This window comes from Mastigoproctus giganteus, chromosome 7 (genome assembly GCF_048544385.1).
Source record: "Mastigoproctus giganteus isolate SK-2022 chromosome 7, ASM4854438v1, whole genome shotgun sequence".
Lineage (NCBI taxonomy): Eukaryota > Metazoa > Arthropoda > Arachnida > Uropygi > Thelyphonidae > Mastigoproctus > Mastigoproctus giganteus.
Window position 1 is genome coordinate 161,434,896 of NC_143581.1, and position 15,013 is coordinate 161,449,908.

Genomic DNA, 15,013 nt, shown 5'->3' on the forward strand with positions numbered 1-15,013 from the left:
GCATTGCTCAGAAAACTTCATATCTGACTGCACAATTACTCCCAGGTCTTTTTCATTTTCTACCACCTTAAGTGTAGTACCACACAGTTGGTACGTTTCTCTGGACATAACCACTCATCTTTTATTTGAAAAAAAAAGTGGTGTGTCTTATACACCGGAGCATACTACATACCTTTTATCAGTAAAATTGTGATGTGTCTTATACACTGGAATAAACATTAGAACATGATACAAATTTAAAAAAGAAAACAGATAAAAAATGCTGATGGTTCCAATTTTTATTTATTTTCCCTCCCACCAAAATGTTGTTTAAAACGATAATTATAAATATTAAAAACAAAAAACACAAGAATGGTAATTTTCATTTAACTTACACCGGAAAAGCTGTTTCAATGATGGAGTTGAAAGAGAATCTTCTATCATCAATATATCAGGACAACCTTCAGGAACTGGAGTTCTTTCTGATCGCTGCCTCTTGCTACTTACAGTATAAAAACTGTCCAAAGCGGTTTGGTTTTGGCGCTTTCTCTGAAGGTTCTTAAAATAACTTAACACCCGATCTTAAGATCTGCAGGTCATCAATTCAGTGGTTTCAATATCTGTTTTTTTTTTTTTTTTTTCCCTGTTCTACTCACAATGTTCCACACAGCAAACATGTCCTTAATTTCTTGAGTTGTTGCTACATGGGCACCCTCCTCGTGTCCATTGTCATGCTCACTCATCTGCTCTAATTCTCAGAGCTACTGTTAAATTCCTTCCATCGTGCTCAATTAACTCCTCCACATCAATCTCAAGAACCTCATGGATGACTAAAGGCCACAATTTCTTCCGGCTGCACTGAGGCACCGAGCAGAAACTTCATTCCAAGAATTCTCAATGATTTTTACAGTCTAAGACGTTAAACATGGTCTTCTAGAATTCCTTTAGGGCGATGGTTCTGTCTCCTGAAGTCTCTTCAAAGCATCTGGAAGGCATCTTCTTCATGTAAATTTTTTTAAAGTTGGCAATCACTTGCTGAGCCATCAGCTGAAGCAGAGGGGTGTGGTATTGGGTGGGAGAAATATGACAGTAACTAAGCCAAATTGCTCCTCCAGAGTCGGGATCATGGTCTGGAGCATTATCCAAAAGTAATGGAGCCTTTAAAGGAAGTTTATTCTTTTTCAAAGTAACAAAACACCCAGGCCTTCTTACACTGTCAGAAGACATCCAATCTACCTTTAGCATTAATAGAGGCAAGCTTATACAGCATCAGTCATAAAAAAAAAAGGAAAAAACTTCCCATTTCATCCACCCATTCGCTACAAAAGTTTGTCCACTTCTTCCTTGAATTTATTTAAGCTATCAACTTCCACAACAACAGATGGAAGTTAGTTGTTCCAGCATTAACTACCCACTGGCTAAAGGCAAATTTCTGCACATCTATTCGACAATTTCAGTTTATGCCCCCTCAGGTTTGTAATTTAAGCAAGAGGAAGAATCCCATCAGCACTGAGCCTGCTCAATCCATTCAAGGCCTTATACACCTCACAGGTGCCTAGTCTCCAGAAGCTGCAATTTGCAGAACTTAAACCTTTCTTCATAAGAGCACCCCTTTGTTCACCTCACCAGTGTTGTTGCCTTTCTCTGTACTCATTCTAGCAACTCTACATCCTTCCTAAAATGAGACTTCTAGACTTGTATGCAATACTCAAAGTGTGGCTTGACATTGCCTTATATAAGGGTTAGTTATTTGGTTTTTAGGAGCATTGGCAACTAAGGCCATATTGCTCTGGGATATGCAGTGGTCATTCCCTGACCTTTCCGCATCCTCCGTATTTGGTGGTCACTGGCTCGAAGCCCGGTCTAATCTAGAAGCGTGTGCTATGCACTGCCGCTCCTGCCTACCTGGCTACGGAGGCACCATAAATGGGTAGTAAACTCGACTACTTATAAAAACTCATAAAAACTTCGGTTTTTATGAGCATTAGCAACTAAGGCCATATTGCTCCGGGAATATGCGGTGGTCATTCCCTGACCTTTCCGCATCCTCCGTATTTGGTGGTCACTGGCTCGAAGCCCAGTCTAATCACTAGGGTAATTATTCCTCTTTCCGAAGGTGAAAACTGCCCTCAAAGGGAAACGATTTCAGGGTGTTGAGGATATAAATAAAAACATAACTGCCAAATTGAACATCATTTCTTTGAATGCCTTCGCTGACTCTTTCAGAAACTTTTAGAATTTTATAATAAGTGCATTCAATTAGGCAATGATTACTTTGAATAAAAATAAAACTATTTTCGAGCCCACTCACTTTGTGTTCTTTTTATTGCACTAGTCCAGGAAATTTACTGCCACATTTATTTTTGTTTATTGTTGGTGTTTTATTGTATATTTCCTCAATAATGTCACATGGACATAGTCTATTAGACTACTTCAACCAGAGTGTAAAAGTAGCAGAACAGTTCATTTTTTAATTGGTTTCATCATGAAATAAAATAATTAAATTAAAATTAAAAAAAAATAAATAATAATAAAATAAAATTTCACCATGAAAAAAATTATTTTAATATCATATACTTGGATTTTAGCAAAACTTTTGATACTGTCGCACATGGAAGATTATTGTACAAATTGGAGCAGAATGGCATTAAGGACAAGTTGCTGCTATGGATAAGGGGATGGTTGAGCGGGAGAAGACAGAGAGTGGTAATCAATGGACACTACTCTTCGTGGACTAATGTTATTAGTGGAGTCCCCCAGGGTTTGGCGTTGGGCCCCTTGTTGTTTTCTGTATTTATCAATGATATTGATCAGGGTTAATGTCCAAGTTTGCAGACAATACGAAGGATGGCAGGATTGTTAATGACAGTAATGATAGTACGCTACTGGAACAGGATCTGGAAAAGTTGAGCAGATGGGCTGAGAGGTGGCAACTGAAGTTTAACATTGACAAATGTAAAGTAATGCATATGGGTAGCAGTAGGCCCAGAGAAATATACCACCTGTGTGGCACTACACTCAGGATAGTGGAAAATGAAAAGAACCTGAGGGTTATTGTGCAGTCAGATATGAAGTTTTCTGAGCAGTGCAGACAGCCTGCTCAGAAAGGTAGGTAATGGTGTCTTGTAGCTCATGGTGTCTTGTCAATGATATATAGGAAGTTTGCTAGCAGGGATAAGGAGATAATGGTGAGGCCACACCTTGAGTACTGCATACAGGTTTCATAGAGCTGCTGGAACGAATACAGAGAAGGGCAACGAGATCAGTGAATGGAACAAAGGGTTGCTGTTACCAAGAAAGGCTTAAGTTGTGCATATTGCAGCATCTGGAGACTAGGCCCCTGCAAGGTGATCTGATTGAGGTGTATAAGGCCTTGAATGGTTTGGGCAAGCTCAATTCTGATGGGATTCTTCCTCTTGCTCAGATTACTCACCTGAGGGGACATAAATTCAACTGAGGAAAGACAATTGTAAAATAGATGTGTGGAAATTAGTCTTTAGCCAGCAGGTGGTTGATAGTTAGAACAAACTTCAATCTGTTGTAGAAGAGGTCAACAACTTAAATACGTTCAAGGCAGAACTAGACAAGCATTTGGAGCCAATGGATGGGTGAAATGGGAAGTTTTTTTTTTTTTTTGGGCTGATGCTTGCTTTATAAGCTTGCTTTCTTGTATCATATGCCTCTACTAATGTTAACACTAATGTATTTCTCTGCATTTCTGTAATTAAATTAGATCAATTAACATTAGTTAAATAATTACTGTTATACACATATATTAGAGTGCTTAACAAAATGAAATATGTTCTGGGTTAGTATTAAAAGAACTAATTTGTATATAACATATATACAGGTAGTTCTCGCTTTACGAGTTCTCTGGTTTACGAGTTTTTTTTTTTCCAAAGTATGAACAAAATCGAAAATATGAACATTAATTGCAAAAAATGAATGTTAAACATTCATAAATACCACATTTCAAACCATGCGCATAGCTATACAATACAGTGTACCCAGCTTTACGATATTAATCCATTCCAGAGCCACCATCGTATCGTGAAAATATTGTAACGTGAACCCAATAACACATTGTTTTTTGAAAATTCGTTCCACGACCTCAGAAGTTGAAATTTTTGCTATATAACTCTCTGAAAGGTCCTTTTTATAGTGCAAATTGTATTAGTTACCAAATGAAATCACTAAAATACACTACACTTTCATCGTTATCATATGTTCTGTTATAAGAACCAATTGTGAATGCCTTTGTGACATTTTTCTAAAGCATATTTCTCGAGGTCACGATCATAAAACAAAAAAAGCAATTTGCACTTTCTGGTTTATTGGGGTTTTCTGTTACTGCAAGCAATTATAAATGAGTAGTGAACTTGATGTTATTGCATTTGCAAAAATACCGATAGCTGGAATTGTGTGGTTTTTTGCATTATTATGGTGAAACGTGTTTCCCCTTTACTGAAATCTTCAATAGTATAAAAAACATAAATAAAATTTCAGAATCTTCTCTTCATTCCTTTTTTTTTTTTTAAGCTTCGTAAACTTGTTACTCGGCGCAAATCGTTAGTTGCAATTTGTGCGTTCCATTAAAAAATGCTTATGCATTTATTGAAATTTATAAAGAAAATAGAAGATTATCTTGGAAACAAATGCCTCTTGAAGCATTTCTGAAGAAGATGACTCCTTGTGCAACAAACCAACGAGTGCTGAGCTAATAATAAGTGATCAAAGAGTGTGCATTTAGTCGATGATGATGAAGAATAACCATTCTTTAAAATCTGTAAGTCATAAGTAATTTCTTTATTATTATAATTTGCTTGATTTTACAGGCTAGGTTTTAATTTATTGGGATGAATCAATCATTGTTTAAACATAAATTAAATAGCTAACTAATTTCATTGTTGAGAACATAACCCCTATTTTTAACATTATGTCAATGGGAATTAATTCCCGCTTTATGAGTTTGCTTTATGAGCGCGTGCTAGGAACGAATTAACTTGTAAAATCGAGAACTACCTGTAATGCCAATTGAATAGTTTTATGATGAAATCAGATTGTAATTAAATTAAACTGAACAAGTTAAAAGAAATAAATGGTAATGTAATGTAGATGCCACAGTTGCTTGTACATAAGATCAAGAAAATTATATTTGTAATTTGGCATGAGGTTAAATAAGTACAGGAACTACTGGAACGTTAGAGATTGTGTATATGTTTTATCTCAGCATACATTACTGCATTACTAAAATAACTGAATGGCGCAGCATTTTGAAGATATACATTTCTCATATATCACCCAGTTACTTACAATTATTATATAATATTAATATATAAGATAGTATAATTATATTTTTAATAATTATTTTAAATTATAACCAATTATTATAATAAAATTTAGTTAAATAAGCACTGAACCTTAATGACTGACATTAAAATTCAAAACTCATATGCAGCCACTTCCTGATTAACAGAACTACAGTATCAAGGGGCATCACTAAAGCAGATGAGAAATTATGCTCCCAGATAATCCAAGTACAAGCTTTACAGTATTCATTTGTTATTTTTCACTTTCCTTGAAATATTTATTTCAATACTCTGGGCTATTAGAAATCCTAAGGGTGGGCAAGGATCTCTATTTCTATAGAGATTCCTGCTCTTAATCCTAATTCCTTGCCTCATTTTGCCTCTTGTAAGAAATTTATGTTCAGACAAAATACATAAATATAAGCAAGTGCGCACACACATTTGAATTGTAATACACTATTTTTCTTTAAACAAAAGACGCAGCAAAATAGTTTTATTCCAGTGCTCTGTAAAACTTCCAGCAGGCCCCTGGTTACATAATATGTTATGCCAACAGTTTAATGAAATGTCACTTTTTCTGGGATACCTTGTATTACCAAAATATGCTACATATTTCAAAAAAAAAAAAAAAAAAAAATTAATAGAGAATAAGTTAAGGTTACCTGTTCTCCTCAGTTTCATCTAAAAGTAGCACTCCTGGCGTATCCTTCTTTACTTTAAAAAATACAAAACTATCCAACACGGGCTTAGGAGCTAAAATAATATATGTTTATCAATGCAGGCCCATCAAAGCCTTATATAAATAATATTAATAAAATAAAAATAGCATAATACAGAATTTCCTTGTCATCCAATAGTTAACATTCTGATGATCTGCACATTACACTGAATAATTAATGTTACGTTATATTCAATGTGTTACATTATATTCAATGCATTAGACTCTTTGCAATTTTTTGGATCTTCTAATCCTTTCATGTTTTTGCAACCAGTAGGATTTGTTATTATTTGTCCTTTTTTTTTTTTTGGCAGAAAATTCACTAGACTACCTGCTATAAGAACTAGTAAATCCTGAAACAGGCTGTCATAGCAGAGTCTCAGCTTTTAAACAAATGCCAGATTAACCATTTGATGAGGTATTTATTTAAAAGTAGTGAAATACCAATACAACTTGCGGTACAGTGAAATTTGTCCTCTTGTTGGTTTCACAGTGCATTAACATCTTAGGCTATAATGCACCAGTCTGTTATATCTGTATGTGTTAGCAGGCTCATTTGTACATTGCATAGGCTGAAAAACAATGGAACACATGTTTTATTAATGAATTTGTGAAGGCAGTTTAAACCTTTCCAGCCACAAAAACAAGAGAGGATGAGACTCATTATAAGGAATGAATTCAGTTTTCTGATTCAACAAGAATGTAACTCAAGGTCAAACTTAATATAGTGAAAACATGCTGGTAGCCACATAGAACCCCCAGGAATAAGAAAGACATCCCTACCTCTACAATTTGGATGGGAAGATGTCTTCCTTCTTTCTGAAAAATTTTAGTGGTATAATTAATATTAGAAATGTCTATACATGATACCTCCCTCTCTAACTTTGAATATGAATGTCCTTCTGTGATTTTTTAGATGTGTCTGCTTGCATGGATTTTCTATTGTACTGTAATAGGTTCTCTCATGTTGTGCTGCTATATCTTTCAAAGATCTTTGGAATTAGGACTTGAGATCTGTATAGCAGAGTTGTGTTCTCTCAACATTTCAGTTACAAATTTACAATAAATTAGAGACCAGTTTGGTGGAAGAAAGATTATGAGCATATAATGTGAGTGACCTCTTCTCCTGGTGCTCCCTCACCCAACATGAAGATTCTGATTTAGTATCAGCTGTGAAAGTCACAAGTGTGCACCAGATTATACTTCAATTTGTTTGTTTTGGCCAGTGGCTGTCAACCAGACTTCTCCAAGTGAATCTTGAACAACCCTTTGGGACTATTCCATGACATACCATGATAAATTAGAAGCACAAAAGAGTTTAATCAAGGTGTATATATGTATGTATTCTCTGTCTAGGTGGTAGCCAAAGGCTCCCTTATAGTTCACCATCGTGCATCTGTGATTTTGGCATCTCTGCATAGTCAATCATGTATATTGTGCAGGTTCTGTGTTTAAACTTTCAGGAGTGAGTTTCTGCATTGCATGCAAGCCACCTGGAGTGAGTTTGAGGAATTTGGAAGTTTTGTAAAATTTGAAAAACCATGTGTATAGATGTTTTTGTTTGTTATTTGGTTTTTAGGAGCATTAGCAACTAAGGCCATATTGCTCTGGGGATATGCGGTGGTCATTCCCTGACCTTTCCACAAACTCCGTATTTGGTGGTCACAGGCTTGAACCATGGTCTAATCAAAAAGCATGTGCTACGCACTGCTGCTCCCACCCACCTGGCTACGGAGGCACCACATATGTTTTTCAATATTAAGTTTTTTCCTATACTGACTTTATAGAACACTGGAATGAAATTAAGAAATCTTTACTGCAATAATTATCATTGAAAATAAAATCAACGGGGAAAAAAAGTTAAAGAAATCATAAAAAAGGTAAAAAACATAAAAATTAGTTATTACTTTTTTTTATGCTATAATATTCTCTACACATATAAGTATTACTTTATTTAATTTCATCAACTTTTAAGTCTGAATTCCAGAGAATTTTTAAAATTTATCTTGAAACTTGATGGCATCTGCAGGGATATGGTTCCATATAATAGCGCAACTTTGTTGAAAGGTTGCGCTATTATTTAGAACCATATCCCTGCAGAGTTTCGAGATAATCTGTACAGATGCATATGTAATGTGTTGACAGTGCACTGAAACAACCTTCAAATAATATATACAGGGTGATTCACTACCAGTGCGACAAACTTGCAGGTGTAGGGGCACAAAGACAAATCGGAATCACATAGCATTGCAGGGTCCGAAATGCCTTTGTCATGCGGTAGAGGATGTTGAATGGGAGGTCGCGTGAACAGTGATCCCGCTGGAAGTCAGCATTTGTGAACCGGTTCCCGAGGCAGTAGGATGGACAAGTATTCAAATGTTGAACTGGCCGACATGCACCTCGCGTATGGAGCTGCGGACTGTAACGGGCGCGCCGCTCTGTGCTTGTACCAGGAACGTTTCCCGGACAGGCGTGCTCCTCATCATATGATTTTCGCACGTGTGCACAGAAGGTTACATGAGACTGGTTGTTTCATGAGACGTACCGTGAATCGAGAGCGAATGACGAAGACACCAGACAATGAGGAGAATGTCCTACGTCTTGCAGAAGGCAATCCGAGTACGAGTACTCGAGCGATAGGCCAACGATTGGGTATTTCCCAATCCATTGTATGGAGGATACTGTCAACAAACCAAATGAGTTCATACCATCTGCAATGTGTCCAATCATTGGAGCCTGCGGATTATCCACTCCGGAGGACTTTTGCTACTTGGTTTCTTCAACAGAAATGGTTCGCAAATGCTGACTTCCAGCGGGATCGCTGTTCACGCGACCTCCCGTTCAACGTCCTCTACCACATGACGAAGGCATTTCGGACCCTGCAATGCTATGTGATTCCGATTCGTCTTTGTGCCCCCTACACCTCCTGCAAGTTTGTCGCACTGGTAGTGGATCACCCTGTATACAAGTATATGCCACGGATCCCACACAGGAAACTGTTTTTGTACAGGCTCGTACTGCAAAAGAGTTAATATCATGTTATATTGTATGACTGACCTCTTAGCATACAGCTATCAACAATCACCAGGAAAGCTACTAGATGGTATCTGTCCTGCCACTAGGAGACAAGCCACCTACTCCTTTTTAGTCTGTACTACATTGCCTTTTATTCACCTTAGGGTTTAGAAAGGCTAGCTCTTTCAGATGCTAAAGGATGGAAAAAGGGGTGGAATTTTCTTCAGGGAAACAGTGAAGAGAGTAAGGAGAATAGTAAAAAAAAAAAAAAAAAAGGCTATTATGGGGAGATAAAGGAAACGGTTCCTCCTGCGGAGAGGATGCCAAGATAGTTGACTGACAACTTTGGCATGTGCTGTTTAACAGCTTATGTTTGTTATATTATAGCTTGGCAGGTACAAGCACTGGAGAGGATTGCTGAACAAGAGCATTGCAATCAACTCTGCATGCTGAGTGTAGTGTACATCCCCTGGTTTGCCAGGCTCCTTTTTCCCACTGTGGTTGCACTGCTTTGGGTCTATAGCTATCTCTCTTTTCAAGGAGCACATGATCTAAGTTTATTTTTATAGAGCATGTTATTATTTATCATTGTCTTTAGTGTTATTATTATTGTCTCTATTGCTAGCATGTAACAGTTATGAATTATATGCTTCATTCAGAAGAGTTAGCCTGATATTTAATTTCTGGTGTTGCTTTGCTCTCTATTTCCACTATTGCTCTCTATTCTCTATTATTGCTGTTATTTTTAATGGAACACACGGAATGTGAGAGATTTGTTGGGGAGTTACGAATGCTTCTTTTTATCATCATTAATGGCCTTGAATGGGTTGAGCACGCTGAATTCTGATGGGATCCTTCCACTTGTTCAGATTACGAACCTAATGGGGCATAAATTCAAATTAAGAAAAGACAGATGTGTAGAATAGATGTGCGGAAATTTGCCTTTAGCCAGCGGGTGGTTAATTGCTGGAACAAACTTCCATCTGTCGTTGTGGAAGTTGATAGGTTGAATAAATTTAAGGAGGAACTGGACAGGCATTTGGAGGGAATGGTGTGATTTTTTTTTTTTTTTTTTGGCTGATGCTGCATAAGCTCATACACTTGCTTTCTTGCATCACATGCCACTACTACTACTACTATTATGATTGCCATTTAGTTCATAGGATTTAGATTAGGAAAGCACTTCATGTGCAGCCAAGTGAAGGAGAAGCTGGACTAGAACATGCAGGAGTTGGCAAAACTTGGCAGAACTGGTTTAAAGATTGGTTTCGGAGGATGGAGAGGTGTATTGAATGTAGAGGAAATTACTTTGAAAAAATTAAATAAACAAAGCTGTATTGCAAAACTTTCCTAGTACCCTTTGTATATATAGTACATTTATGGGAGATAAACTACTTTCCATTTCTCTGTGCATAAAGTTACTTGAAGAAACCTCAGTACGTGAGAAAAAGTTCAAGAATCTGCTCACAGTTTCTACAGGACCACCCAAGTGCCATGTTATTCTGGGATTATTACTACCCGTATGCAGTACTTTGCACTTATCAATGTTAAATTAAATCTCAGTTGCCACTTCTCAACTCATCTGAATTTAGACAGTAAGCTTTATATGCCTTTATATAAAGGCAGCATATAAAGGCATATTAAGAAATATTGAAAACAGTAAGGGCCCAGAATTGAACACCAGAGGACTCCACTACTATCATTGGCCCAAGAAAAGCATAGCCCATTTATAACCACCGCTGTATTCTACCATCCAACCATTCCTTTATCCATAGCAGTAACTTGCCACTAATATCAACTCCATTTTGTAGAGCAGTCTTTCATATGGAACAGTGTTTTCAAAAGCTCTACTGAAATCTAAGTATGTAAAGTCAGTTATTTTTTGCATCAACTTCCTTTGTGGCTACATCATAATAGTTGATCAGATTGGTCAGACAAGATCATCCCTTAACAAATTTGTGGTGTGATAACCATATAAGCGCATTCCTGTTCAGGTGATCCCGTAATATTTTTTAACTGCAGTCTACATTATTTTTCATGGAAGAGACGTTAAGCTTACAGGTCTGTAATTACTCACTTCACCCTTTGATCCCTCTTTTGTGAATAGGAGAGGCATATGCAATTCTTTAACCTTTAGGGATTTCCCCTGAATCCAAGGATTAATTATGGACAAAGGTTTGTGCACCTCTTTTGCTGCTTCTTTCAATATAATTGTATAGATTTCATCAAGTCCAGGTGTCTTATTTAGTTTTAGCTTCAGTAGTTCTTTTCCACTTTCTCTCAGTTATCATAAAATCATTTAGCTCCCAGTTATAACTTGGTATACTTCTGCTGTTCCCATCCCTAAAAACTTCTTCATGCATAAATGTAGATGTAGATTATTTATTCAGTTTATCAACAACCAGAACAGGATCGTCAGCAGTTATGCTATTCATATCTAGTTGGCCAGTGCAGTTCATTTCCTTCCTTCTAATTTCAGCTTAAGAAAAGAATTCTTTGCTATCTCTCTTTTGATTTTTAGCCACAAGCTTTTCATTATATGCCTTTGCTTGCCTTTAACCCCTTTAGCCTTACCATCCCATGCATTTTGCTTCTCTACCACTAGTCTCATCTGCTTATCTGATATTCATTTAGATTTAAAGATTGATCGGTATTCTTAGTTGGTTTAAAAAGTTTAGTGTCTTCTATGTTATTTTCCTGAATGCTTCCCATTTAGAATTTGCAGTTGGTGGCATCATCAGTTGGTCCACTGAAAAGAACTTAAAAGTTGTCTAAGACTGTTGTAGTCACCTTTAAAAGAGCAAAATCCTTTCCCTTTAGCCTTGACAGTTGTTATGTCCTTAAGTAAATCCCAACTCAGTATATTATTCTCACTGTTGCTTGTTGTTCTTAGTGCATAGAAGGTACATATAGTGAAATTTTGAAAAAAATTTTGATTAATCTCAAGGGTATGCTATTTTATGTCTAAAGTTGTTTTATTTAGTAACTCTAAGGCATTTATTTTGTTCTGTGTGAATCAAACTCTCATAATATCTAATGTTACTTTTAAAATGAATCAGAAGTTACATGCAAAAAAAAAAAGAATCTTAACACAACCATAATGGAATTAATTTTCTAAAGACAAAGAAGTGGTCAACTTAAGCAATACAGTGATAGAACATAAATTAAAGTTAATAATTTTGGAAGAGTGTTTTAGCTTGGACAGACAGGGAGAGGAAACTGTGTATTCTAAAGGGATTAATAACTATTTATCAAAAAAAAAAAAAAAAAAAAACCCAAAATGATCTAGAGCTAATAGTACAGTCTGAATGCAGATAGGCTACTAGGAGAGTTCATGGAGTTCTGCCAATTATACTTGGGAATTCTGTCAGTGGGACAAGGAGGTGATTAACCCACTGTAGAAGATAGTGGTTAGGACACATCTTGAGCCCTGCATACAGGCCTTGAAGTCTTATTTTAAGAAGGGTATGGATCTCCAGGAACACAGGCAGAGAAGCGAAACTAGATTACTAAAGGACACAAAAAGGGTACTCTTATTATGAAATCCTTCAGTTCTGCAAACTGCAGAACTTGGAAACTAGGCACCTACAGGAAGACTTCATTGAAGCAGCTAAGACTTTAAATGGATTAAGTATACTAAATGCCGATGACATCCTTAGCCTTTCTTAAAAAACACATATAAGGGGCATAAACTGAAAGAGGTTGGCTGTAGGAGAGATGTGTGCAGAAATTTCCTTTCAGCTAGAGAGCAACTGATTGTTGGGACAAACTTCTATCTGACGTTATGGAAGTGGGTAGTTTGAATAAATTTAAGGAAGCATTAGACAAATTATTATATTATGGGATGAATAGATGAGGTGAGTATTTTTTTTTTTTTTTAATTTATTTTCTGGCCAATGCTGTACAGACTTGCTTCTTTGTTTCATTTGGCACTACCAATACTAAATACTCTGTGCATGTACATGCACAGATTCTCTTGAAATTTGACAGAGATATCTTGCCATCTAACAGTCATGTTTTCAAGTAACAGTAGCTGTTTTTATATTTATGAGTTTTTAAAATTGATGTAGGAGGGTGTAACCTTTCAACAAGATTCCAGATGATGTGGGCTTACACAAGCCAAAATTGAAGAAATTCTCTGGAATTTATATCCAGAACTTGATAAAACTGAAATTAAGTAATGCATCTATAAATGCAGAGAAAATATGCAAAGAAAAAATAAATAATGTTTGGCTAAAAAACCAAACTAGAGAAAAAATTTTTTAAAAGCATTTATGTAAATAGTTTTTAAATTTTTACAAACTTACAAATTCCTCAAAAAAAAAAAAAAAGGTGGCATGCATATGGTCCTGAAATCACTTGGAAAAGGATTACACAATTAACTGACCTTAACAATACAACAAGTATGTGTTTTTGGTTGTGTAACATTCCTTTTATTACGTAACTGAAGTGAGAATTTATCCACAGAATTGCTTCTATTGCATATTCACACATATATACGATTCAAAACATTTTAAAACAAATTTCATATAATAAGGCACAACAACCTATTAAATGTAGTACAATAAATGAATAATAACATCCATTCATTTCTCAGGTAAGGTCATTGTCTCATGCTGCAACACCACATACATGTGTTGATTTAAGCAGAAAGTGATGCATATTGTACTGGGAGTGAGTAACATTAAAAATTCAAACTCCTGTATTACTACAAGGAATAAAAAAAATATATAACCAAATTACTACTTATTATATGTATGCATATTTTTTTTTTTTTTTTTAATTTAACTAACATAACTGTGTATAACCAGACATGATAAGTGTCAACGATTAGGACTAAATATTATCAACAGCATATAACAGCATACATTGTTGACAATAAGTAAAACTAAGTAAAAGTAGGCTGAGGTATGATAATTATTATTATTAAAAGAATATTTCTATAATGGGCTCAAATAAAATGGAGGTGGGGCAAATGAGAGAAGAGTTGCCAAAAGGCAGGAGGAATAGTGGGGTCTCCACTACACAGGTGGAGAGAGGAGGCAGGAGTAACATATAATATGGAATGATTTAAATAAGTACTAGTAATTACTTTTCAAGATAGAGTAACATGAAAAACAACCACTGGAAAGGGAAGAAGGGGACAGGGGGCACACAGATAAGAGAATAGAAGGATGAGGAGACTGAATTCTGTTTTGGAGGTAGTGGAGTTAGCACAAAAAATTAAGAAAAAAATTTGGGTAATGCAGACTCCAAATATGAGGTACAACTGGTGGACAGTAACAGTTCAGTAGATAGAGTGGGAAATGCAGCAGAAAAGCCATATGTATAATAAATGTGTTTAATTCATTTATTAATTATATATTTTTTTTTTGTAATGTTTGTTAAATCAAAGATAAAAAATAGTATAACAAAAATTTTATTTTTGTTATAAGTGAAGTTCGCAGAAAGAATTAGATTTTGACTTATGTGCTATTTATGTGTCGGTTTTCAGTTGTGAACACATTAATTTTATGATCTAATTGGAGCATTAATTGATACAAAGAAGAAAAGTTCACGAAAGAAAATATTTAGGACCACATAAGTCAGAAATTTGCCCTATTACATAAATTTCTTGTCAGGAGAAATCTGTTACTGTCCTTGTGGAAGAGTGATCTGTGAAGTTCATACGGAAAGAACAAAAACTGCATAATATTGCAGATGTGGTGAAAGCAGATAATATATATAAAAGAAGGTAACTAGTAGCCTTACAGTACCTACCTCTTGCATGGTGAAATTCTTTATGTGAATTGTTTTAACTTAGATAATACTAATTTTTTTTAATTTGTGTGAATGAACTCTTAACTCTGCAGAGTTCTTTCAGGTTGAGCAACGTATTTGTTAGCTCTTGCAACAATAAGCAGTGTATGTTAATGCAGAACTGCACATTTGTAATGTGATCATATGGCATAGAAAGTGTCACTTGAAGAGAAGAGAGTAGGTTAGTCAAAAC

At 35.7% G+C, this 15,013-nt stretch overlaps 1 protein-coding gene across 1 annotated transcript in view; it reads right to left on the reverse strand.

Annotated features, from left to right (window-relative positions):
• Sld5 (DNA replication complex GINS protein Sld5) overlaps positions 1-15,013 on the reverse strand; it is a 125,006-nt gene that overhangs the window by 29,489 nt on the left and 80,504 nt on the right. The window contains exon 6 of the mRNA XM_090377156.1: positions 5,951-6,041. Coding sequence (XP_090233282.1) covers positions 5,951-6,041 — 91 coding nt within the window. The remainder of the gene's footprint in view (positions 1-5,950; positions 6,042-15,013) is intronic.